The sequence below is a fragment of the Anser anser genome, assembly GCF_964211835.1.
Source record: "Anser anser genome assembly, chromosome: 2".
In the NCBI taxonomy this organism is placed as follows: Eukaryota; Metazoa; Chordata; class Aves; order Anseriformes; family Anatidae; genus Anser; species Anser anser.
Window position 1 is genome coordinate 159,721,259 of NC_139721.1, and position 25,724 is coordinate 159,746,982.

Here is a 25,724-nt window from a genome sequence, read left to right on the forward strand (position 1 = left end):
GCTGTGAGGGATGCCTGAAGGATGTCGTAGGCTCAAAGTGAGCAGGGGATTTATTTAGCTAGCAAGGAGACTGGCACCTCTAACCTGAACAACTTGACAGTTCAGTAATTAGTAAAGAGCTTTTTTTTTCCAGGCCCTGGGATGGTCTAATATCCCGAATTTAACATATATATATATCGGCCTCTTCTCACAGATAACTAAAGATAGGACAAGAGGGAATGGTCTTGAGTTGTATGTACCAGGGGAGGTTCGGGTTGGAAACGAGGAGACATTTCTGCTCAGAAAGAGCAGTCAGGCGTTGGGACGGGTTGCCCAGGGAGGTGGTGGAGTCACCGTCCCTGGGGGTGTTCAAGGAGAGGTTGGACGTGGTGCTTGAGGACATGGTTTGGTGGTGACATTGGTGGTAGGGGGGTGGTTGGACCAGATGGAGGGCTTTTCCAGCCCTAATGATTCTGTGATTCTGTATATGAGCTGCTGTAATAATGACATTTCCTTCAGCTCCTCCTGACGCTGGCTGAAGGAAGCACCGAGGAACCGGGAGCATGACCAGGGACAAATCGCGGCGAGCGTTTCAGTCAGGATCTGCCCCAGGTGCTCAGACACCCCCAAACGGCAGAACCACAGCGTTAAAAACACAGTTGTTAAAAACAACCAAACACCCCTTAAAAACGACCAAAAAAAAAAAAAAATCCCCCCTCGGCCGGGGGAACGCAACATGGCCGCGCCCCGCGGGGGGCTCCTTCCCCTCAGGGAGCGGCGCGAAACCGCTGAGGGCGGGGGGAGGGAGGGAGGGAGAGGAGGGGGCGCGGCGCGCACGCGCGCGGCGGGGCGGGGCGGGGCCGTGCCGAGCCGGGCCGGGCCAAGGGGCGGGGCCGTGCCCAAGGGGGGCAGGGGCGGGGGGCGGGGCCTGAGCGCGGCCGGTTCATGGCGCCCGGGCCGGGGGGGGGAGGGCGAGGGGGCGCGGAGCGGGGACAAAGCGCAGGGGCCGTCAGGTAAAGGGGGGGAGGGCTTTTTATCCCATTTATCCCGTTTTTTCCCTTCCCCCCTCCCCTTCCTCCCCTCACTCACACGGTGAGGGGAGAGGGTTCTCCTCACGGGGCCGGGCCCGGCTCGGCTCGGCTCGGCTCGGCTCAGCCCCCGGCGGTTTCTCTCCGTGGGCAGGTGGTGAGGGCGAGGGGGCAGCCATGGGGGTGCAGGACCGGCCCCAGTGCTTCTTCGACATCGAGATCAACCGGGACCCAGGTACGGGGGGGTTGGGGGGAGGGGGATTTGGGGGGGCTGGGGGAGGAGGAGCAGGAATTTGGGGGGCCGAGGGGGCAGGGGTTTGGGGGCCGGGGGGGGTTGGCAGGGGTTTGGGGGGCTGGCAGTAATTTGGGGAGCCCTTTTGGGGCGTGTGGGGCTGTGGAAGGGGGGTCTGGGTCCTGCTGGAAGTGCGCTAATTACCCCTAATTAACAGGGGGCTGCTGCCCCCCTCCTGCCCCGGGGTGGACATAAAGGGCCGGCCTGCTTTAAAACAAGGCAAAGAAATGTCTCAGAACTCCTCTTTTCCACACAGAAAGCGTGGCCGGTGTGGCTAGCTGGGGGTTAGCCCTGCTGGCCCCTGGCTGCAGGGGGGCTCCTGGTCCTGGGCTCCCAGCACCCGGTGCCTCCCGGCCCCACTGCTCTCTCACAGCAAGATTTCGTAGCCTCCTTGTGCTTTTGCTTTCATTTTCTGCCTCAGTCTTTCTCCAAAGGACTTAGAAAATGGAGATTTAAAAACTCTTGCCGCAGGTTTGCCTTGTGTTCAGGCACGGCTGTCAGGCGTTGGGCTTGCTCCCAAACTTCAGCCCAAATTCGGCTCCGGTGGCCCGAGAGGGCTCCTGTGTAAATCCCTTAAGGTTTACGTTTGAGTTCCTTTGGTTAGCGTTTCAGAACTCATTTCTGATGAGCAAAACGCTAAAGGAAGTGGAGTTTTAACGCCGTGCTTTAAATCCAGATTTACTGGGGAATTAGGCTACTGAAAGCTGCTTTATTGTGGCGGGGTCTCTGGTGCGGGAGCTGTGGTTTGAGGCTGAGCCTTCGCCGAATTTCCGTCTTTGGCAGGGATTTTCGATGGGGCTCCTCATCTGGGGGACCTCTCCTTACTGTCTGTATGCTCGCAGCCCCGCTCCCACTTGGTTTTCCCTCCTGTTTGTTACCTTCTCGTCCCTCCTCAGCCTTGTGAATCCCGAAGGCAGCAGGTTACCCCGTTTTCCCTCATGTCTGCTAGGATTTGGTGGCTGGTGCTGCTGTCAGCGAGGAATCACGCTGTTAGGTTCCTGGTGGTGCAGAGCTTAAGTTACCTGGCGTAGGCGCGGGGCTCGGCTCTGTTGCTGCCAGTATTTATTTTCCCTTTAAAACGGGGTGAACGTGAAATGCAGAGCCCTGCTGCTTTTATTTCACCTGATTAATCACTCGTATTTTTGCAGGGAAGCATGTCAGTGAATAAAATACTGGCGCAGGACTCGTGCGTAACGTGGCTATGCTACTGTATGCGAGCGTCTGCTTATCAATTTCCTATACAACTCTATCTCGGGATGTAAAGTTGCATTTAAGAAACTTAAACATCCCCCTTTGGCTGTGAGGTGACCTTCAAGAGCCGAATGAAGTGTGAGTGATACAGCAGTGCTTCCAGATGACACGAAGCGTTAGCTCTGCGAGGTGGAGTGTCCTGCCGATACTAGGGTGGTACTAATTTTAACTTCCAAACTGCCAGCAGTTTGCCAAATTAACATTTTGCTTATCTGGCCTTAATGCCATCAGCCTAGCTGCTTGTTTATTTTTATTGAATGTAGGGAGAAAGACCTGGAGGAAAGAACAGCGCTGCATTTCTTGCTAGCCAGGAAGCAAAGCATTGGCCCCTGCCCTGTATGCACTAAGAAATCAAAGTAACATCTCCCGAGAAAATGCAGAGAATCAGGACGTGCCTCTCGCTGCAGGAGACATCTCGCCTGCAGGACAGGGAACTGTGTCATTTTTGAGCGTTGATTGCTTGGAGACCAGCAGTGTTCCCCCAACTCTCAGCTTTCCCTTCCCCGATTGCGTTTACCCCGTGGCTGTGCAGATACCTGTAGCAATTAAAAATAGGAGCGCGGTGCACAGATCGGGTTAGGAGGAGCTGCAAAAGGTGGTGTGTGAGAGGGGAGAGGAGCGCGGAGTGTGAATTAGTTCTGCTGTTTAACTAGATCCCTTACAAAACAGGGAGATGAACGGTGTGGCTTTGGCTGTGCTTTCAGAAGCTGCGTTACAGCTTTTGTGCCTCCGTGTCTGTTTGGGTAACTTCAGCTGCAGAATCTCGAAATGAAACTTGTGCCCCTGCTGGTACGGGCTTCTTGCTCGGGGCAGACTTTGTAGGCTTGGTTTCAGTGTTTTCAGCGTAACTCGAAATTTAGACTGCCTCTTCATTTTCATGAACGCACATTGCGGTATTTTTTTTTTTAAAAGCAAAAGGAGATGAAATCAGGAATAAGGATGTGTTGTGATAGTTGCACAGGCAGCACTTGTCCCTCGTTTTGGGTCCCTCCCAGCTCAGACACCCGGAGCGTGCCCAAGTAAACTCCTTGCAGCAAGCCAAGAATCTGGGGATGGCAGCAGATGCCTCTCTAAATAATATTGGCTTTGCTCTGTGGTGCAAAACCTGTGTGGATCTTCTGTTCTGACCGCGATACCCGAGCCTGATGCCTGGCTAGGGTGTCACGTATGTAGCCTGCTGCTGTAGCAGTTCGTGTGGCCGTGCCAATTTTTTCTTCCCCATTCGTGCTGCTGGCCGGCTTTGTCCATCAGAAAACACGTTACGCGTGGGTTTGCTTTGTTTCGTTGCTCTTCACGATAGGCTTTTCCTTATTCTTATCATTTTTTTTTCTCGTGCCTTCTATTGTTGCTTGACCTCTTGTTCATTTTTCCTTTCACTTTGGTTTCTTTTCGTCCCTTCGGTCCCTTTGTCAGGCAGGCTGTTCCTTCGTTACTTTTCTCCTTCTAGTCTCCGGTCTGAATTTACATTAAATAAGCTCCACTGCAACAGTCATCGTAGGACTGTCTGCATTAGTAGGGCCCGGGAGTCCTCATGGGGTCGTTCTTCTCCTTCCTGAGGAGATGAATTGTTCCCAGCTGGCTTCCCTTTAACTTCTAGCACTTGGAAGGCAGAAAGGTGCCGATGGGCAGGAAACAGATCCGTGCCTTGGCTGTCCGTGAACAGTTTGGCAATCCAGTTGAGTGCTGTATATGAGTCAAAAGGACATACAGGATGGGGAACCCTAATTGCAGAGCGTGAGGGCTGTAGGATATAGCTAGAGTCTGTGGGGAGCTGCTTTAACAACACTGAAATCCACTTTTTATATAAAACTGTTGTGGCCAGTGCAGGATGGAATCCCCCAAAGATTTGTCTGGAGGTCTAGGACAAGTTCAGTCGGTAAATGGGGGACCAAACGGATCAGCTCGTGCCTCTGGGGGAAGCCAGGACGTATTTTCTCTCTGCGAAACTGAAGCCAGCGAGTTGGTGTGAGCAATAGTGGAGTGGTCGCTTTTGGGGAGACCGTGGAAGATTGGACCTGTGGATGCTTGGGGACGGGGCTTAGCAGAGAGCTGGGGAAGGAGGCTTGCAGAGGCTTTCCCTGCAAAGAGGGGTGGTGGAGGCACTAACAGCGTTGATGTGTCGAGACCTCTGCAGGTTTGGGCTCAGAGGACGCGCGCCATCCGTTGTTTTAACTGCTGTTTTGAATGAAATCTGTTCTTTTCCTGCAGGCAGCTTTCATTTTTCTCAAATCTGTAGCCACGCTCCCACTTTAAAGCAATCTTTTACGGTGTATATAGCTTAGAATTCCCCAATTTAGGGATAAATAAATAAGCTCGTGAGATTAAAATAACTTCATTTTAGTGGGGTGCTGTCGGAATCGTTAGGCAAACGTACCCAAGCCCTTTGGCCTTGGGTAAACTTCCTGCTCTCAGCCTGCAGGGGCTGTGCCTTCGGGCTGTAACCCCGGGGTTGTAACCCCAGCTTTTTCCTCCAGCAGGGCCTTCCCCCTGTATCCAGGGGAAATTCTGTGGTGTCTTCTTACCTGGCTTGCTCTGAGAAACCGGGAAAAGACAGGCATGCTTAAATTTACTTTAAATAGCTAGGTTTATTCTGGGAGTGTCTGAAATTGACACCTTTTGTGGCCCAAACCTAACGCGGGCGAGGGAAACAGCTTGTGTTCCCTGGGAAATGCACTCGGCAATATGTGGCTGTCTCCAGAGCTGGCTTCCAAAAACAAGTTAAGCATCTAAGTGGGGGGAGATGGCTGGATAACCGCTTGAAATCAGTGATCGTTTTAACGAGCTGTGCTAGCAGGAGTGCTTAGTATGGTGTGGTGGGGATATTCCTGTCCTGGATTCTTACGGCTTCGTTTGAATCCAGAGCGAGCGTTTCCACGGCTGAAGGACTGAGGGGTTCAAAACCGAAAAGTTTTCATCTTTCAGTCTGGAAATAGAGCATGGAAATAGGCCCGTATCTGGTCATTATGCCGTCTGGTCTCTCTAATTGGTGGAGCTCATTAGCTACAGATAACGCTTTATGAAATCAGACTTCAAACCAACCTAGAATTTATCTGTACGTCACTCGCTGTAGTTAATTACAGCAACTTAAACGCTACTTTTACCACATGCTCTAATTTCTACCCCAAAATATCTTTAAGGTAAAAGCCTCCAGCAAATTAGCGTACTTATCCGGGTACAGGTTTGTGATTAAGAAGCAGATGTTAAGTTATAGTCGGCTAAACCTCCGTGGTGTGGCTAGCACAAAAAGCCGAGTGCTGTCAGAGCTGGGGCACGTCTTTGGAGCCGTGAGCTGGTGAGAATCGTTTTATTGAGAGCAAAGTTAAGATTAAAATGACGAATAGCCTGCCTGCTTATCCAGTCTTATTCTGAAACAAGACTTTAATAGTTGGTATAACTTCCTTGCAGAGCTGGGAGGCTTGTGGCTGAAGCTAGGTGAGTTTCATCATCAGAAAACATCATTAATGCCAGTGTTTTTGCTTTGGTCTAGGAGCGAGCGACTTCTGCGGGCTCCTTGCTTGGCTACAGCCACCAGAGGAGCCGGTGTAGGTTTGTGAGCAGATGTCCCCCAGTGGGGCAACTCTCGCCAGCAGGTTTTTGTTTCATTTAACTTTCGGTTCACGGCGTACAGTTGGTCGCAGCGAGCTCGTTCCCCATCCAGGTAACTTCAGCCTGGTACCAGGGAAACAAATCCGAAGGAACCACTGGAACTTCTCTGCACACGGTGACGGCGATTACTTCAGAGCAGAGGTGTCTAAATTAGAGTCAATTAGCAACACAGAGGCTTTTTTTCACCTGTGCTCTGTCAGCGAGAGCCTCAGCTCCAGGTTTAAAACCAGCTGTTTCCCTTTTTCGGGGCGTGGGTTGAAGATGTCCGTGGGCTCGAAGCAGCCTTTTAACAGATTTTTGTGTGTTAACAGCAGTAGCTCACGAGGTGCCTGTCTGATCAAGGCGTCAAAATGTGTCGGATCTCTTTGGCACGTTTTATTAAGCGTCTACCCAGGGAAAATACAGCCTTTCCCTGGCAGTGCTGCTGGTGCAGCTCAGGTAAGGTACGGGCAGCAGCCCACCAGCTGGGTGCGCAGCATGTGGCTGCTGTGGGTGTAAGCGCACCGCCGCGTTTCCTACAATGGGAAATAGGAGGGTGAGAGCGCTGCAGGCGATGGGGGGAAGAGATTTCCTTAATTTTTAAACTGCTTCCCTTTTTTTTTAACTTTTTTTTTTTATACTTTTGATGCTGCGTGGTGTAGTTTGTAGGGGCTGAAGGGCACAATGCGGTGCGGACGTTAGTAGCAAAGCACTAGAAGTCCTGAAATCACGGTACCTTCGTTACGGACATCTCTTTAATTCTTGAACATGTCAAGGCAGAACTCCACGAGGAAGTTCTTCCGCCGGAAGACAGAAGTGGTGCGTGCTGCTTAGGGTGCTGGTTGCTGTGCCCTGGTGTGTAGGATGGAGCCTGCTTCTGTGCTTCGTGCCTGAGGGCTCAGGTCCCTCCTGGTGGCAGCAGCACCCTTGGGTTACTGGGCAGCTCTCACCCTGGTGCAGCAGCAGCTGCCCTTCATTTTTCTGCTCTTGGTGCAAGGGGGATTGTGCCATTTCCCCTCCCAGGAGGACGCTTCCTGTGGTGGATGCGGGAGGGGACACGTGCGCAGCTCTCGGAAGCACTCTCCCCGCTCAGTTCAGCGCTTCTGCGAACAGGAATGGGGTTTCTGTTGCCCTAAATTGCTGGGCTCACAATGCAAATGGAAAGCTTTTGGTACCTAACTGCCTTCTCTTTGTGTTCTTGTGTAGATCTTCAATGCACATCGCTTACAATGATCCTTCACGTCCAAATAGCTGTCCTTTCACGGTGGCAGTTACAGCTGCCGCTGTTTAATCTGGAGTCACTGAATATTTGCTATTTCTTCCTGCTTTGAAGACAGTCCCTACCCATTTCCTTCAGTCTTTCCTGCTGTAACAGCTCCTCAGAGAATATTCTCGCTGCAGCTAATGAAACGCAGGCGTTTCAACAGCTGAAGGCATCTTGAATTTTTATCTGAGTGTTCAAAATAAAGGTGATCTCTGTGGTATGTCTCACTTATCCCCTAGCTTTCTGAACCAAAAATACTCCTCGTTGGCAATCGTACGTATTTGGACAAGGCTTTAAAATTGAATGCGGTATTTTAGGAGCCTCTTGGAATGGATCTTGGTGCTGAAGTATTGAGTAAAATAAGTCTGAATTTTTATTTTTCTTTGAGGGAAGGAAAAGAGAAAATATTTCTTAAGAGTAGTTACTGGTTAAATAATTATGTTGAAGTCTTACCAGCGTATGCCACTAGAGGGTAGTGCTCATTTAGAAATCATTCCTGGTTGTCTTCTAATGTTGGCTTGCAGCGTGGTATTTATTGCTGATTTCACAGCCCATAGAGAGAACAATAACTTTGCTAATTACACGTTTCTGTAAGATTTTCTGGATGGGAGCATTTAGGGTTTTGCTTTAGAAATGTAAGTCCCAATATCTTGGAAAATAAGATAGAAAATGAGAAACAGTTCAAAATGAGCTTTGCTCCACTCTGCGGTGTTTTAATAGATTTCCGAGGTGCGCAGCGTAAGTACTACCAGTAGTGTGGGAGTAGCTATGCTGAGGGTGGGAATTACTCTGCTCATTTCGTGTAGGGAGGAAATAGTGCTTGTATTTGGCAACTGGAGCATTCGTTAGTCCTGAAACGGCTAGTGCTGTTCCACCTCACCTGTCTTCCTTTTTTCCTGCTCAATTCATCCGTTGCAGCCTTCTAACCAAAAGGTTTGAGGCCAAGAGGTCAGTGTAGTTATAATCCTTAACACAACGTGGGGCTGAGTTGGATTTTTTTAAGTGATGGTCGCATGGAAAACTGCAGAGGCATAATCATATACTTGTATAAACTTAGCACTTCTAAAAAAAACACCCCAGCTCTCTGAGGACCTGCACTCCTGACAACTCCTTTTCCCAGAGCAGAAGTTAATTGACACAACAGAGTTTTAAGCAAGTTGGTTTGGCTTCCAAGGCTGAAATCAAAATGAAATCATTGGGATTTTTGATATTGCTTAATCTTCGTTTCTAGCAATTGTAATATCTCCTGCCACATGGCTTGATGTTTACATATTTGAGGTGTCTTCGTATTCTGTGTGATAAAATAACTTTTTCCCAGAAAACTAATGTCAAAATATGCTGACTTGTTTATATGTAGTTTCTTATATCATCATGAAGTATTATAAAACTTGTATTTTTTTTTTAATTTTCTAGTTGGTCGAATTATGTTTCAGCTCTTCTCAGATATATGTCCAAAGACTTGCAAAAACTTCCTTTGCTTGTGCTCGGGTAAGTAGCATGCTTGCATTTAAGAATTTTAATGTTTCTTACGATTACTGTTTGTTTCAACAAGCATAAACCATAGCTTAATAACAGTGCAAATGTTTTGTGTTGTTTTTTTTTCCTGGTAAGAGCAAAGCTGGGACGTGTTAGTGCAGAGGATGACTTGAACACTGATATTCTGTTACTCAGTTAGTAGTGGAGATTCTGCATAATTCATTGGGCCAAATTAAGTTCATGGAGCAAAAAGATATTTCCTGAACCTACTGTGGGGCTTCTTTAGATAGAAGTGGTTGGTAAGTGTGAGACTGTGGTGGGATTATTGATCGCTGAAGCTGCACGTGTGTAAAAGATGACCAGGACTTGACAATTTCTCAGGACAGACGTTACGAGATCGTGTCGTTGCACAGCACGCTGGTGATGTATGGCTTGATACCATGTCAAATTTTGCTTACTCTCATACCAAGAAAGTGTATTTTAGGTTCACGGGAGTGCTACACAGGGATCAGAAGAGAGATGCATCTATTAAATGTGAAGAGAAAACGTCTTCATTTTTAGCAAAACGAAGGACTGAGTGGGAACATGATGATCCCTGAGAAACCCTGGGGTTGTTTGAGAGAAAAGGAAGAATAGATCTGGGAAATCAAAGGACAGCATTAGTAACATAATGACTGGGTCTAATCTTTTACACACTTTTTTAAGCAGGAATTAACATTTTTGAAAGGCTTCTAATGATCGGAAGAGTAAGGGTAGGAAGGGCTTGGTGGTTTTTTGATCCACGCTGTTCCCTGGTGAATTTGCAACCATAAGTTAAAGATCAGCCTTGATGAGGTTGTTACAGGAACTGCTGCGTGGTATTTATGCGAAGGATGCGTTATGTGGTTTGTTGGTCATGTGTACAGGAATGCTCAAGTACTTGTAGTATACCTTAAATCAACTGCATCAACGAAGCCTCTTCGTATATGAAGTAACTGTTCTCTGGATGATTCAAACTTTCCTGCGAGACCTTCCAGACAGCATTCTAGTGCCTGGCCTTAGTGAACAGCTTTCAGCTAACCGTTTATGGGGGACATTTATTTGCTGATATCCTTGCACACTAACTTCTTGAAGCCTGTCCCGTCGGGGCTCAAATCCCAGAATGTGACACATTCCAGATAACATCTGACAAGATTTCAGGGTCTTGCATCACTACGAACTTGTAGAGGGGACAGGATATAACTCAGGTTTTTTTGAGGTGTATGTAGTGATGCCTCATCTTTTTTGGTCATTGAAGAGACACCTGGGGATAGACTGAGAAGGGGGAAGAAAGTTAAGACTACCGTAGAAAAATAGGCAGCATTCTTGTAGTTTTTCTTAATCAGAATAGATAACGGAAGATGAGAAATAAGATGGAGTAGCAGACTGAATAGCATAGTGTCTGAGCCTCAAGTCCTTCATCTTGTTTTTGTTTAAACCCTTACAGCGGCTTTGCCAGAAAAAGTTAGATGGAAATAAAAGACAAAGGAAGGAAAAGGTATTGGAGATCACAGGCAATGAAACAAGTACTTAGCAGAATAATTAAAGTTTCACAGCTTTTGTGTTGCATCCCTGTTTGAATTGTGTTCTGCAGCTGGCTGTACAGGTTCCGCTAAAATCTTCAGCTAGAACCTGTGTTTCAGTTAGCAAAATGTTTGAAAGATAGCACGGAGTCCTGAGGTCTAATGTAGAGATCAAACTCAGACCTAAAAGCTACCTGAAACGCTGGTTTCATTCCCGCAAATGTTTGCGGTTGTGTGCTCACAGGATGGAGTTATGTTTGCTAGGTGTCTTTAAAAATTTGCTTATGTATTTTCCCCCTCATAATTTAATTATGTATACAGAAAAGCCTGGAGTAATATTTTTTTAATTTTGGTGTAATTAATGATGAAGAGAGTTAAATTGCATTCACTGCTTTTGCCAGTAGAAGCCGCCTCTCTGCTGCCATGCCACTTCTCAAGTTTGAACTTGGGATTTTGGGGTTTAGAGCCTAGCCTCGTGCAGCTAATGTTAATCCTTACCTTGTTTGCACCAATCGCACCTGTCCTGCTCTTCTGTTTGCTCGCGTTTCTTCCTATCAGCTGCTCTGTCTGTCTGTCTGCTTCTCCTTGACAGGTTCTTCCAGTCCATTTGCTACTGCTAATCGTGCATGCCACCTCCTCTGCCCTCTTTTCTTGTCCTTTCCGTATCTCTGTTGCCTCAGCGCCCGAGCTACGAACCTGCAGCCCGAGGATGCTGTCTGCTGCGTGGCGCTGCAGGTGACCGCTGTGGCCAGGAGCAGCAGGCCAGGTTCAGGGTCATTCGTGCTCTTCGCAGCAGGATCCAGCGGCGCTGGCACATCTTTCTGCCTGTCCCCAGGGATGGATGCAGCTCTGTGGTTTGACCTCTACTTCTGTGTTTGCCTAGACTGTGGTAGGGGGTTTTCCAAGCCTGTCTTCAGCAGAGCAGCAGTTCAGTGGTGGGAGATGAAGGTGAGATCACGTATTCCTCTGGCAACCAGAGCTGAAATGAGGGCTGCTTTAACTTCTTGGGCTTTTAAGCTGCTATACCATCCTCAGAGACGAAATAAGTCACTTTTAGGAGCTGGGCTTCCCTGACTCCTTTCACTTCTGACAGCCAGATCCGTTTAGTCAGCATGAAAGCCTGGGTTCCTGTCAGGTATATCTTTTACTCTTATCTTTGCTCTTTGCAAGAAAACCTTGAATCACTGGAGATTTACCCAATACAGGGTCGTTTCCTGGTGTTGACATCCTGCTGCAGTCATACACAAGGACTACGCTTATTTAAGGAATTAGATAATAGAGAGGGGGTGATATCCCATTATTCTGGACAATATAATCAAGGTAATAGAATACCTTAGCAGCAGGCTGTGAGCATTGCAGGTTTGCATAATCCTTAACTGCTGCATGCTAGGTGGATCTAGTTATTTTGCTTCAAGACTCATGGGTACCCAGCTGCACTGTAGCTGGTGAAGGCATCGTGGCTTCTTAGTGTCGTGTTTCCCCACTTTTCCTGCTGGGGACCTCACAGACGCTTGGCTGGGGCTGTGCACGTCCATCCCCTCATTGTGAAGAGGGGTTTCACTTGTTTCAGAGCAACGCGGTGTGTCCTGAGAGAGAGAGAGAGACTGAAGGTCAGGGTTTCAAAAGCTGTGCCCATCACCGTGCCCCTACTGCTCCCTCCATAATCTGTGAAGCAAACCTGGGGGTCAGAAATGGGTGGAGGAGGACAGGGTGATTCTGGCTGCCTTCCTGCAGCCTGACGTTGTCACAAATAGGCCTGGTTCCTGGGAAGGAATGCTGTCTGCCTTGGTAGCAAGACGCTCCTTGCATTTAAATTAAACATCTGGACTTGCAAACTGGCATTAGCGGATCTTTCAGTCCCCTCCCAGATAAACAAAAATCTGCTTCTTGGAGCTTTGTCAGGAGCTTGCCTTCCTATAATCTCAACAGGAGACTGCTGTTGGGCACCTGGAGCAGAATACCTGGGATTAGGTTGGCGGTGCAGAGTGTTGAGAGGGCCTGAAACTGAAGTTTACCTGGCAGAGGTAGAAGGGAACTTCGGTAAAGGTCCTTGTGTTGTGCTCTCCTCAGGTGATGGATTATCCCTTACAGTCTCAGAGTAACAACTTTTCATCCATCCTATGTCCAAGTGATTTGCAGCACGTGGAAAGAACTCCTTAGGTAGGGAGGGGGTAAGTAGGCAGGGCTGTAGGAGCACTTAGCAGACAAAGAAACAAAGACTTTGTCTTAAAGTTCAGGCTTGTATGTGATGACTTATTTGTTCCCTGACTGGGGTCTATATAAATGTCTCCTACTAACTGGGGCCTCTGCCTTCCCAGTCCTCATACCCCCATCCATGTGCCCAGTGGCATAATTCTTCCAAACTTTGGAAGATATTTTAATGCAGGTTGAGGTGCTGGGATGTCTTTCTCAGAAATCAGTAGGCTTGGATTACAGCTGCACCGTGTATCTGTCCACCGAGCTCCGCTTTGTAGGAAATTTCATGCTCAGAAACTATTTTGAAGAAGCCTAATTTTCGCTTGTGCCTACTTGAGTCACCTTGCAAAAGACTATGCTGTTAATGGGAGGTGAAGAAGCAACAGGTAGGGCTGCTTTATCTTTTATAGCTGTGTTATTTTATGTCTCTCATGTTCATTAGCACTACAGGGGTAAATCCTTGAATTTGTTCGGTGACAGTCTGTGGATTCTTTTTCTTTAAACTTCTTGCAGGTGAGAAAGGAATTGGCAAAACAACTGGCAAGAAGCTGTGTTACAAAGGCACTACATTCCATCGCGTGGTTAAAAACTTCATGATTCAGGGTGGGGACTTCAGCGAAGGTAAAATACACCTTTAAGACTTAGATGTTTTAAATGGAACAGCGATATTATCTATGTGATTATAACATAATTTTGGAATACATCATGGAAGTATTAAAAATGCCATGAAAATGCTTCATTTGCTGAGAAGTACAGCATAGATCCCCCGTGTCCTCATTAATTTCTGAGGTTCTAAAATGTTTCAACCAAAGTGATACCTCTCAGTGATAGCACTAGCAATGCTCATTACTGCTTTATTGATACAAGGACCTTTCTGAACAAGTTAAAAAGTGGGGGGGAAAAAAGGGAGTAAATGAGCTAGAAATGCTTAATGAATAAGTCTTCTTTTAAAAGCAGGTTTTCCAAGAGTGTTTCCTTCCCCGCAGTATGTGCGCAACATGATGTTTCAACTGGTTGTCCTTCTGTGGAATACCTGTCAAAGTGTCTGTTATCCTCTATCTTGAAGTCTTTTAATGGATAAAAATGGGTGGTGGGGGAATATACTGTGGTGAGAGTCAAGTAGAAGTAAAGATGCCTTTAAAAAAAAAAAAACTTTTCTCATCTGTTCTGGTGGTCTCAGCTGCTCTGAGCAGGACAAGATGGTTGGTCATGCCCACTGTTGTCTTTTTTTTTAGTTGTCATTGTATTTTCTGTTGCTGCTGCTCTAGCAAATGGCAGTGGAGCCTCACTTCAGGTTTTCTAGTGTTCAGAGGCACAAAAGCAGTCTTCATTTTCAATATTCTGAGTGTCAGCAGGACAGTGAACTGCATAACGAACAGCCCTGTCTTTTAATTAAGGGGCATATGCTTATGTATTAGCAACTGGCTAGCGTGCCCTCGTGTCTTATAACTTGGTGGAATGTGACATGCAGCGTGTTTTATAAACTGAACAAAAGGTTTAATCCGTGCTTTTTTGTGCACAGGTAACGGAAAAGGAGGTGAATCTATTTATGGTGGCTATTTTAAAGGTAAGAGCAAGTATATTTTTCCATATTCTCAGCTCAGTTGTGAGATAAGCCTCGATTCCCAAGATACTTAATGAGAAGAGTTCTACTTATACATCACCTTTTGCATGAAACTAATGTTGCATGAGAATTATTTTTATATGCATGACTTTCAGAGGTTTTTTTTGTAATATTTAACTTTAACTGACAATTAATTAAGGCTAACATTATTGATTAAACATGACTTTCAGCATGGAGGTTAGGCAACTTTATTCATGAATAAACTCCTATCTTCCTGCCTAAAACTGTCAACATATTCTTTTGTTTATAGAGAATGTGGTCTTTTGCAAAATGAAAAGGTAAGAGACAAAAGCTCAGTAACACAAATTCAAACTCTGTTCCCCTGTACCTTCCCTAGTAAATACATAGACAACTGATACGTCCCTTTGTAGATGGATATCTGTGTTGCTTGGACAAACGAAGAGTTCTGTGTCTAACCTTTGTGAGGGTTAATGACTTAATCTGGGAAAGAATTACTGGCATAATTTTCAGTTCTAAACAATTATTTCTTCTTTTAACGTCCCTTTTCTCCCCTCCCCCATTCAAGGTTTGTATGCTTAGTGCTCATTTCCAAGTGTTTGACTTTGTTTATATGCTACATGAGTTATTTTACTTGGAAAGAAGTTTTAATGTGCGTTTACTTTTTTTAATCTGTTGTTGGAAAGAAAATGGTGATTTTTTTTAATAAAGTATTCATTTAAGGACATAATTCTTTCTTGCAGGGGAAAAAAAACAGGTAGTTACTATGGTATTGAAGTGTTAATAAAGGCACTATGTATAAAACAACCCCCTGGTTCTGAATGTTTTGCAAGCAGGTCTGCGTGGCTAAGTGCATGCGGTTAAGTTTGAAAGACAGATGAGTATTAAGAGTATTGCAGTCTATAGTCAAAAGAAGCTCTTGAATAGAAAAAATTGCTGAGATCTTACTAGCCTTAGTTTCTAAAGAGTGCACTAAAGGTGGTAAGTGCTGAGCACGCAGTATCGTGTTTTGGTATGTAAAATAACAGCTGTGTATGCTCAAACTATTTTTAGCTTTGAAAACAAATTTTTGAAAATTACCTGCTTTTATATTACGCCGTAAAAACAGAAGTCCTCTTTAATTCACTGGAATATGAAATACATGTTTAGTTTTAATTGGATTTACATTTAGGTTGAAGGAAGAATGTATTATTTGGTCTCTCTTTCAGGTATCTGGGGGTCTGGGGTTTTGTGTTTTTTTTTTCCCTTATGTGTTTTGATGCATCCAGCTTGGGATTGATAGGTGTCTGTCTTTTAACTTGCCATTCCAGGGATATGGCTGTTTCAGTAGATCTTTCTACATGAGGTGCCTGCTGTGTAAATAACAGTATCATTTATGTTTTGTTTTAGGATAGCAGTAAGTCTACCAACTTTATTTTATTGAGAAAATGCTGGATTTAAATTTAAGTCTGAGGATCAAGTGCTTACTGAAAACACTAATGATGAGTTTAATTTTTTCCATTAGAGAATTTCTTGCTGTTTCTGAGACTTTGAGAAATCATGTTTTCTGTATTGAATTCTTCTACTGTAACTTTTGAGAGTCTTCATTAGATTTGTTTTTTCCAACCTGTTCAAGTTTCTTTAGCAGCGGAAGAATTTCTCCTTGTAGCACCCATAAGTTGCTAAGAAAACTGGACTCGTATTCCTTGTCAGGGAAAATCTGACAAACATATTTTTTCTTCAAACAGATGAAAACTTTATTCTCAAACATGACAGAGCGTTCCTTTTGTCAATGGCAAACCGAGGGAAACATACCAATGGTTCCCAATTTTTCATGTGAGTAGATGTAATGTGATAGTTGAGCTTTTGTTAAACAGAGGAGCGCTGTTCATGAGAAAGATGGTATTGCTAAATTACCTATAACGATGTTATCCACCTTATTTTGAATAGGGTCGAGTGGGTGCCTCCTGTGTGATCTATAATAGGAAACATCAGTTATCAAGACTTGCTTGTGGCATTCATTTAGGATAGAAGCAGGTGCTACATGATTGCTCCTTGTTCGTTGCTTTTTACCCTGAAAGTATGGCTATGCTATTGTGTGCTCTTAGCGTCCAGAAAATAATAGATACTTTTGGTTTTGTGCGTACCAACCACATTTTAATAGAATATCTGCAAATTACAATGCTGAGCATTGTGTGCAGAAAGGAGTGAGAGCTGTGATAGAGATGGTTTGTATGGATTTGCATGTGCCCTTCAAAATCCTATGATTTATTTTGGGGGGGGGAGGAGGGAGGAAGGGGAATGTCATTTTATTTGGAGAGAGCACTTCATTTATTTTTTCCCTTTGGAGTATTTGTTCCAGACATGATTTTCTTCTGTGTTGCTGGCTAGTACTATTCATACACATATACTATTTACTTTGGTCCCATCACTGTGGAAAATAATGTGCTGAAAATGAAGTTTTCCCGTATTTTAAGAAAAAAAATCAATCCATTCCAGTATATAGCCACATTCTGTTATTTTGCAGAAAATGCATGACTCTATCATGAATAAATGGTCGAGTCTGATGTAAATTGGAGTCTGTTGATTAAAGTAGTTATATTCTAGGTCTAATAGTGGTATTTAAGGTTACTAACATTTGTCGATATTCATCCTGGTAACTCCCTTCTCAAAATGTTGCCAAGTCTGATGTAAATTGGAGTCTTTTTGATTAAAGTAGTTGTATTCTAGGTCCAATATTAGTATTTAAGGCTGCTAATGTTTATGTCAATATTCATCCTGTTAACTCCCTTCTAAAAATGGCCTTCTGTTAATGTTTAACAGTTTCTGTTTGGGAAGATGTAGTTCATAACTTTGGGCTTGTGCTGAGAACTTTCATTGTGAAATAACCATGGTGTTTTCAAAATTAAACTTCACTGTAGTTGCTTAGCTCTAAAAACTTTTTTTCTTTGCCATCTTTCTTGGGGGATAAGAGTGAATGGCGCTTCCCTGTCCTCAGTAAAAGAGTAAATTCTCCTGAAGAATATTCCTTTCTTCCTTTGCCTGAAAAAGAGCTTCAGTATGATACAGTGAAGTTCAGATAAGAGACATTTTTAGGTCTCTTCCTAAAGAATGCTCTAAAAATGGAAAATTAATGAGAAACCTAAGAGTGAGGTTTTCACAGTTACTCCTGTTCTTTCTGTAGAGAGAGAACTGTGTCAAAAGCTTATTTTCTGTTAACCTTCAAACCAACTTCTAAGTGATATGCTTTCTTACATTTATCCATTCAGATTTACTGTATATACTACTATGAAAATCTCTAGACAAAAAAAGTCATTTTAAAAGCTCTCTACAAGACACAGGTTTGCTATTTATTACTTGGTGATATCTGATTCTCTTGTCACAATTTTCCATTTTTAAGCTTATCTGAACAATACACATCAAAACTTAATGATGCTACATCAATCAAGAAGCTATCATTTGAGGGCTCTAAAGTTTCTTTTCATTCCTGTATTTAATTCAGATGTCTTCCTCTTTCAGTTATGATAGTTTCAGCTTACTTGTTCAATTTTAATGGACTTAAAACGCCCTGCCTCTCACCATGCAGAGGAACAACCGAAGCTTGTGTCAGATGCTAAATTATAATTTATGTACAAAGACAAAATTAATAGTGTTTGAGAGTACTTTTACCAAATGTGAAAGTATTTTAAAATATGTTAATGTTTCTCAAAGAATTCTTTTTCTTAATCATTGTAGTGAGAAAGCTTTATGGTTTGGGAATTCAGGCAGGGTAAGGCATAGTAATCTCGACGGAAGCTAGATTGACCTCAGCTGCCTGTAGTAATATAAAGCCATTTTTAGTGTCCTGGGGTGTCTTACCAGGGCTTCAGCTGCTGGGCAAGAAGGCTGTGGATGTTCTGAATGTCACATCTTGCCTGCCTGCCCTGTGTATTTTTCTGGGATATCCTGTAGTGTATTTAAGTGGTACTAGCTTTCCTTGGGGTCAGGCAGGTGAATAAACCTCTGGAGTAAGCTCCTGAGCTCCTGATAAGATTTAGGTGGGCTGCTGTGTAAGTCTTTAAAGCGTGCTGTAATGCTTTAGACCCTTTTGACCAGGACTTCTTACCACATGCAGACATCAGTGTTGTTTGAGATAGCACTGGGTATCTGCGAGACAGGGTGTGCCATCCACAAGGCACCCAGTGCTCCTGGAGAAGCAGCTGGAAGCCAGACAGGATCCCACAGGGCACTCACAATGTCTGTGCTGGCCATTGAGTGTTCTCCCTGCATCTGGCCAGTAGCTGACGTGCCCGGCACGCTTTCTCTTAAGGCTTCACCCTGCTGGGCAGCTGAACTCCACCACAACTGCTCTTACTCCTCTTCCTCAACAGAACCGAGAAAGAAAAGGCAACAAAAATGGCTCATGGGTCGAGATAAGATCAGGGAGTTCCCTCCCCAGTTACTGTCATGGGCAAAATACTCAGCATAGGGAGATTAATGTAATTTATTGCCTGTTGCTAACAGACTGAGGCAGTGAGAACTAAAGGCAAACCGAAAACACCTTCCCTCATCCATCTTCTTCTACCTCCTCCCCTTGAGCAGTGCAAGGGAATGAGGAAGGGTGGCTGGGGTCAATCTGTGACAGCTTGTCTCTGCCACTCCTTCACTGTCACTCTCTTAGAATCGCAGAATATCTTGAGTTGGATGGGACCCACAAGGATCATTGTGTCCAACTCCTGGCTTCACACGAGACCACATAAAAACCCGTCCTTATGTCTGAGAGCATTGGGCCATGCCCACTGCCCTGGGGAGCCCATCCCAGTGCCCGACCACCTCTGGGTGCAGAACCTGTCCCTAACCCCCAGCCTGACCCTCCCCTGTCCCAGCTCCATGCCATTCCCTCGGGTCCTGTCGCTGTCCCCAGAGAGCAGAGCTCAGCGCCTGCCCCTCCGCTCCCCTCGTGAGGGAGCTGCAGGCCGCCATGAGGCCTCCCCTCGGCCTGCCCTGCTCTGAACAAGCCAAGGGTCCTCAGCCATTCGTCATAGTGAAAGGTCTAGAGGGCAAGACCTATTCTTGTGGCCTTCCTTTGGATGCTAGTAGAAGTGTGTACTGCCCGAAACTGCACGCGCTGCTTGAGCTGATGCTGAAAGCCCTCCTGTCTGTCAGGGCACTCTTGTTTGCTCACATTCACCTGGCCACTGAGCAGAACCCCCACATCCCTTTCTGTGGGGCTGCTCTCCGGCCTCTTGTCCCTCAGTCTGTACATACAGCCAGGGCTGCCCCTGTCCTATGTGCAGAACCCAGCACTTGTTAAACTTCATATTGTTGGTGACTGCCCAGCCTTTGAGTCTGCCAAGATCTCTCTGCGAGGCCTCTCCACTCCCAAGGGAGTGAACAGCTCGTTCTCGTTTAGTGTTGTCTGCAGACTTCGTATACATTCAAGTCCTCTGTCCAAGTAATTTATGGAAACATTAAAGAGAACTGGCCCTAAAAGGGAGCCCTGGGGAGCCCCACTAGTGACTGGCTGCCAGCCTGCTCTAATCCCATTTATTATAACACTTAGAGCCCCAGCCCATCAGACAACTGTTCACACATTGTATTATGTATCGTGCTCTGCCCCTGCACTATGTGGAGTCCCTCCCACGGGATGCCGTCCTTCCCGACCTGATCCTGTGTGGGTTTTCCATAAACTTCAAGACCTGCTCCCACACGGCTCCGTACCACGGGGTCCATCCCCCAGGAGCAAACTGCTCCAGCACGGGTCCCCCACGGGCGGCAGCTCCCCCCAGACCCCCTGCTCCTGCGGGGGCTCCTCTCCACGGGCTGCAGCTCCGGCCCGGGGCCTGCTCCTGCGGGGGCTCTCCGTGGGCCGCAGCCTCCTCCAGGCCACATCCACCTGCTCCACCGGGGGCTCCTCCACGGGCTGCAGCGTGGAGATCTGCTCCGTGTGGGACCCGTGGGCTGCAGGGGGACAGCCTGCTCCACCGGGGGCCTCTCCACAGGCCGCAGGGGGATTGTGCTGCGTGCCTGGAGCACCTCCTGCCCTCCTGCTGCACTCACCCTGGGGGCTGCAGGGCTGCTTCTCTCACATTTCTCACCCCTCTCTCCCAGCTGCTGTAGCACAGCAGGTTTTTCCCCTTAAATCTGTTCTCCCAGAGGCCCAACCAGTGTAACTCATGGATCTGCTGTGGAGCTGGCTCTGATCTGCCATGGGGCAGCTGCTGGGCTCTGCTCACAGAGGCCACCCCTGCAGCCCCTTTGCCACCACAACCTTGCTGTGTAAGCTGAATACACTTGCAGATGCCTTTTTTAATATATTCAAGCTTTGGCATTTAAACTCAATCCCTTATTTGGTCTCCAGTGCCGCAGCTCATCCTGGGAATAGGTGCAATTACAGAATCCATAGGAAGCTACTGAGGCTGCTCATAAAGGCAGATGTGCTTGTATACGGTCAATTTGAAGTCAGATTTGTGTCCGATAACTGGATTTACAAATAGGCAAGGATGGATGGTGAAACACAAAGTCAGCAATCTATGCACTTTGAAAAAAGTGAAACTTGGCTTCTCCTTCATAATATATAGAGTTTGAATTTGCAGTTTCAAAGTAGAAAACAGCTAAAGATTATAGCTAGACAGTTTCTGACTTTTAACTTTAAAATGCAATATTTTAAAGCAATAAGTTTTGTTTGACACTTGTTTGATTACGTTAGGGAGTATACTTTGCATCTCTACAGCTTTTCTTTTATTTCCTTAAGTGGTGTGCTTTAAGTTGAAATTAAATTGTCCTTCTACTCAAAGAAGTAGCTCAATTATTCATTAGTTTATCATTAGGAAAAGTATTCTTCAAATGCATAACCTGAGAATTATGTGAAAGGCAGTCTTAAGTGGAAATCTTCAGTCCTTAGATTTTTAAATCTGAATGTTTAATTTACTGATTCTATTTATAGAAAAGGAAATAGCTCATCTCAGTCAAGCTTTTTTAAACATTTACATTTGTTATAGTGCATAAATAACTTCAGGGATTAGAATTCTGAATTCCTCTATCATATCGTTTCCCAAAGTAGCAAATAAGGTGTGCAAATAAGTTATTTTTTATGTAAATATTTGTTTGATTGGGGCTAAAATAATAATAAGAATCCTGAATATAACATTTTTACTTACTCATCAAAAGTACTTCCCCCACTTACCACGGATGAGCGTCATTTGGAATAACTAGTCTTTATAGTAGCAAATCAGGCAGCAAATATCTCCTTGGCAGACTGCACTAGCAAACTGGTCGCAACAAGACTAAAAATCATTAAAAGTTGAGCCACAGTGATCAGTTTACTTGAAATGGAAGCTCAGACCAGTTAACGAAGCATCTGACCAATTCTAAAGTATCATCAGTTTTCTTTGATTCATCAGGAATTCCTCAGGTATGCGTGAATGTGTTGAAGCATTCATAAGCAACAGTAGAGAACTGGACATCGAAAAAAAAAACGGTGCAAGTGAAGTTGGGAAGCCTCAGTGATGCCAATTGAAGAAGAATAAATGTAAAGCATGAGTAGAAATTGGCAAGAGGCAAAAGTAGAGTCCAGAGTAGGTATATGTCAGAAGTCTTATGTTTAATGCTCATTGACTATGTTTTTTCCTACTTGAATAGGGGTAGCAGTTAGGTTAAAAGAAGAATGTTTGGCTACAGCAGGATTAAGATTTTCATGCATATGCACTTTACGTATACCAAGTCATTCACACATGTATCTTAACCTAGTCAGATGGGAAGCATCTTACTGAGATCCAGCAGAAAGGACACACAGGCTGTCTGGCTTTGTGAAATGCTGGAATTTCAACTTTCTGTACCCAAAGGGGTCTGTTACAGCATTTTATTGCAGATTTGTATTGAAGACATTTGTAAGACCCTAGTTTATAAATTAGCTATTTATATTTTCAGATAGCTCCACTATTAATGTATTTCTTTTCTGTGAGTAATTTCTTTCATTTTTTTTAAAGCCAGTTACTTAACAAGAGTTCTAAGCACAACCTGAGCGTGATAATCTTTTTTTTTTAATTGTCCTGTTTCCATGTTGATGTTAAGATCCAGAATTTCTTGGATGGGGTGGACGTTGACAGGAACCACATTAGAAACATCTTCCTTTTTCTGTATATTCCAGCACCTGTTTTGGACTGTTGTTGAAAATGTTTTTTTAAGTTATATACTGTTGTTATTGGGAGTGAAGTTATGCATCTAGAGTATTACAGAAATGCCTCTGGGGTCTTCAGGTCACAGATTGAGAGCCAAGGGGAATATTCAGCCCGTTCTTGGATTCTCCAGCTCAGCGACTGTATTACTTGCTGGGTGATGTTCTTCTGGGGCAATGTATTTTGCTTCTCAGACGAGCTGATCTGATGAAGCTATCTCATCTCTTTGAGCAACTCCCTTGTGCCTGTGGCCCCGCCCAGCCTGCTAGTAAGTTGTAATACAAAATAAGTGCCACCCTTACGGAAATTAATATATAAAGCACTATAAAACTTGGGAGTCTACTGATTCTACAAGTGCTAACAAGTAACTGTGCTTCTGTTAAGTCATCCAAAATCTACTGAGCTGTATTTACTACAGAAGTAGAAAAGTGAATGTGCAGAACGAGACATAAAGAGAACAACAGGAGGCAAAAAGAGTAACCAACTTCTTTGTCACTTGGAAGCTTTGTATAATTGACTTACCACCTTGCTATTGAGTCATGTATTCCTCTAAACTACCGAGGCTGATACCTTCTTATTGCAACTTCGAGGAGTGCTAGGTTTTGTTCGTTATCAGCTCAAACAGCTAATAGTTCTTGCCTTTGTGTTAAAAGCTATTTAAAATTTGAGGCTGTTTTGCTATTCATTAGAATTTATTTTTCCCCATATTGACGGTATTGTCAGTTAACGTGGCTCTCAAGCTTTTTTTCTTGCTCCAAACTAAATAGCTTTTTGGTTCAAAAATCTTTTCAATGTATGGTGGTGTCTAGTTACTAAATTTAAATAAATTAACTTCTTGGAACTGCTAAATGGCTAAAGGCTAAAATCAATGGTGAAGATTTTTGGGTTGGATTTTACAAGTGATTTCTGAATGTTACTAGCTTATTAAGTGGCTCACTTCTAAGTTTTTTTTTCCTTCAGTGTCCCAAACCAGGTATTTTTCTAATCAACGCTTTTTTTTTTTTAACTTTGAATGAAATAACTTTGAGCTGATTATTGAACAGTTTACAGGAATATGAAAGAGAACTACAAAAAATTCACGTTATCCTTGAGCAGAGGCGATGTATGTGCACTTGTCACGTAAGCAGGTCCTGTTGGTTTGGTCAGGTTTACGTAGATGTACAGCCCATGTGGAAGCATTCATAGGATGATATTTGCCGTAAGTTACAAATGGATGATTTCACTGCTTAGATATGCAGAGAGATAATTCAGAGTTAATAGTCTTTATGGGAGAAAAAGCATAGATTTATACTTAACTGATAGTGTATTTTGAAGTTACAGCTGCTCATGAGAATTATACCGGAGCAAAAGCACAGAACTAGCTGGTGCACGTGCTTTGTGCTCTTGCACCCGCAGCATTTTTGTTTTTCTCTAATTCTTAACACAAGCAATCATAGCTTTGCACATATTTTAGAGAGCACCTTTTTTTCTTAGTTTTAGAAAAGCTTCATAATACAAGGGAGGTACAAGCTAACTACGAAATATAAGAAGCTGTGCACTTACTGACACGTTTCATTTGGTAAACCAAACCATTTCACTTGCGGGCTGCCATCTTATGAAGTATTTACCTAGGACTGGGTTCAGACGAGCATTTGAACACCTATGTAACTGCGAGCATGTGAATAAACCCATTGAAATCCGTTATTCATCTGCTTAAAGTTGTGCATGTGTTCTGACACTTGGATTGAGGCTCAGAGGGAACTGGGAGGATTCTCTTTTCTAACAGTTTTCCTGTGTAATAGTGGATGCAAGCAGGCTATGTCTGTAGGTTTCTTTTTGTTTTTAAAGAGAACTTACTGTAGTTTTCAAAGTACCTTGTATTCTAAAGAAAATTTAGAGCCCTCTTTTAGGCATCCTTGTTCTGCATACAACTTGATTAATATTAATTTTAAACTTGTATTTAATAAAACATAGACTCAGTTTTGTCTGAAAATGTATTACAATTTATTTCTGCCATTTTTGTGTAAAATTTACAGAAACAGTGTTACATCGTGCGCTCCAAAGGTAATGTCTCATTCCTCTAAGGCTGTGTCCTTTTCTTTTCTCTTTCTGTTTTTAATCTTCCTTGTTTTTCTGATCATATTGTTACGTGCTTTGAGTCCTTTGTTAGGTCTGAGGCTCTCGGGGGGGGGTGGGCAAAAAAGGTGCTTTTATCGAAAAGATGTTCTTCTCTTCACCAATATCTTAAACCAATTTTCTTTAAATTGGGGGGTGAGTAAAGATATTTGTCCTTCTGCAAATAACACGGATAATAACATCTATAATAAGGCAGATGTTGAATGTTTTAAATTATAAAACTTCTGTATAGAAATGTTTTAATAAAACACTCTTTCTTGGGAGGGACTCATCCTGACTAGGTTTCTGTAGTGCAGAAGTAGTAAGTAGGTTTTCTCCTGGGGCAGTTTTGAAGTCAGTGTTCAAGAAATGTAAGGTGGAACACAGGCAAAAAGAGCTTTGACGTGGTCTTCTAAGGTGCAAATGTTTGCAGAATGATTGCAGTGTTCCAGCCCTAACCTCGCGATGAGGGAACTTTTCAGAAGCACAAGGAGGAGTTTGGTTTCTGCTTCCCGTGGAAAGTCTTGCAAGTTGCCCGACTCCTCCTTGTGCATCTGAGAAGTTTGCTTTTGGGTAATGCTTTTCTGTGTGCTTCCACTTCGTGACCAGGCAAATGAGAAAAATCCTGTCCGCTCTATCAAATTGCCAGCGTAATGAAAGAAACTAAATGGCTTTACTAGTTACCAGCCATCCATTTCCTTGCTTATCAAGGACCAGGCCAAAGAAAGTACTTAAATAATTTGCTTAAATAATTTGCTCAATTGGCCTCCAAGTGCTGCTGCAGCATGGCAGGAGCACGCTGCTGCAGCATTCGTAGCAGGCGTGTTTGAACCTGTTGCTTTCTCGAGCTAACTCCAAACGCTAAGACTCGTTGACTGTTGGTTTCACTGAAGTAACCCACTTCTATTTTTCACTACTTTAAATCAGCTTTGTCGTTTAAGCCTGCCAAAAACGTTCACCTAACAGCAGGTTGTTATTGCAGTTAACTTTTGCTTACCGAACTCCCAAAGCTCTGAGACTTTTTCCGTTTGTAGCCACGTGCTGGGCTAGCGAGGGAAAAACAAAGATCAGCCCCTGCTGCCGAGAGATGAGACGTCTTCTTGATAGCGTTTCTTTCCCTTTGTTTTTTGTAATATTTAGGATTACAGAAGTAGAAGGTCTGGTCGGTGTTTGGAGCTTAGAAAAATCAGAGTGTAAGCACTCCTGATTGCGGTTCCAGCTTCTGGCACGTGTCCCAGCACTGCAGTGCTCTGTGGCCTCCTAGCTGAAAGCCAGAATGAAGCTACGTGCTTTATCTGGAG

At 44.4% G+C, this 25,724-nt stretch overlaps 1 protein-coding gene across 5 annotated transcripts in view; it reads left to right on the forward strand.

Moving 5' to 3' along the window:
• The first annotated feature begins 907 nt into the window (after nucleotides 1-907).
• NKTR (natural killer cell triggering receptor) overlaps nucleotides 908-25,724 on the forward strand; it is a 41,497-nt gene continuing 16,680 nt past the window's right edge. For 2 of the 5 annotated variants that reach the window (XM_083822070.1, XM_083822072.1), the window contains exons 1-6: nucleotides 914-992; nucleotides 1,162-1,242; nucleotides 8,813-8,887; nucleotides 13,126-13,233; nucleotides 14,135-14,179; nucleotides 15,922-16,009. In XM_083822070.1, coding sequence (XP_083678196.1) covers nucleotides 1,185-1,242; nucleotides 8,813-8,887; nucleotides 13,126-13,233; nucleotides 14,135-14,179; nucleotides 15,922-16,009 — 374 coding nt within the window. In that variant the 5' untranslated portion in view covers nucleotides 914-992; nucleotides 1,162-1,184. Of the gene's footprint in view, nucleotides 993-1,045; nucleotides 1,243-8,812; nucleotides 8,888-13,125; nucleotides 13,234-14,134; nucleotides 14,180-14,486; nucleotides 14,515-15,921; nucleotides 16,010-25,724 lie in introns of those variants that run through there. The other 3 variants (XM_083822069.1, XM_083822071.1, XM_083822073.1) reach the window with 3 other exon arrangements.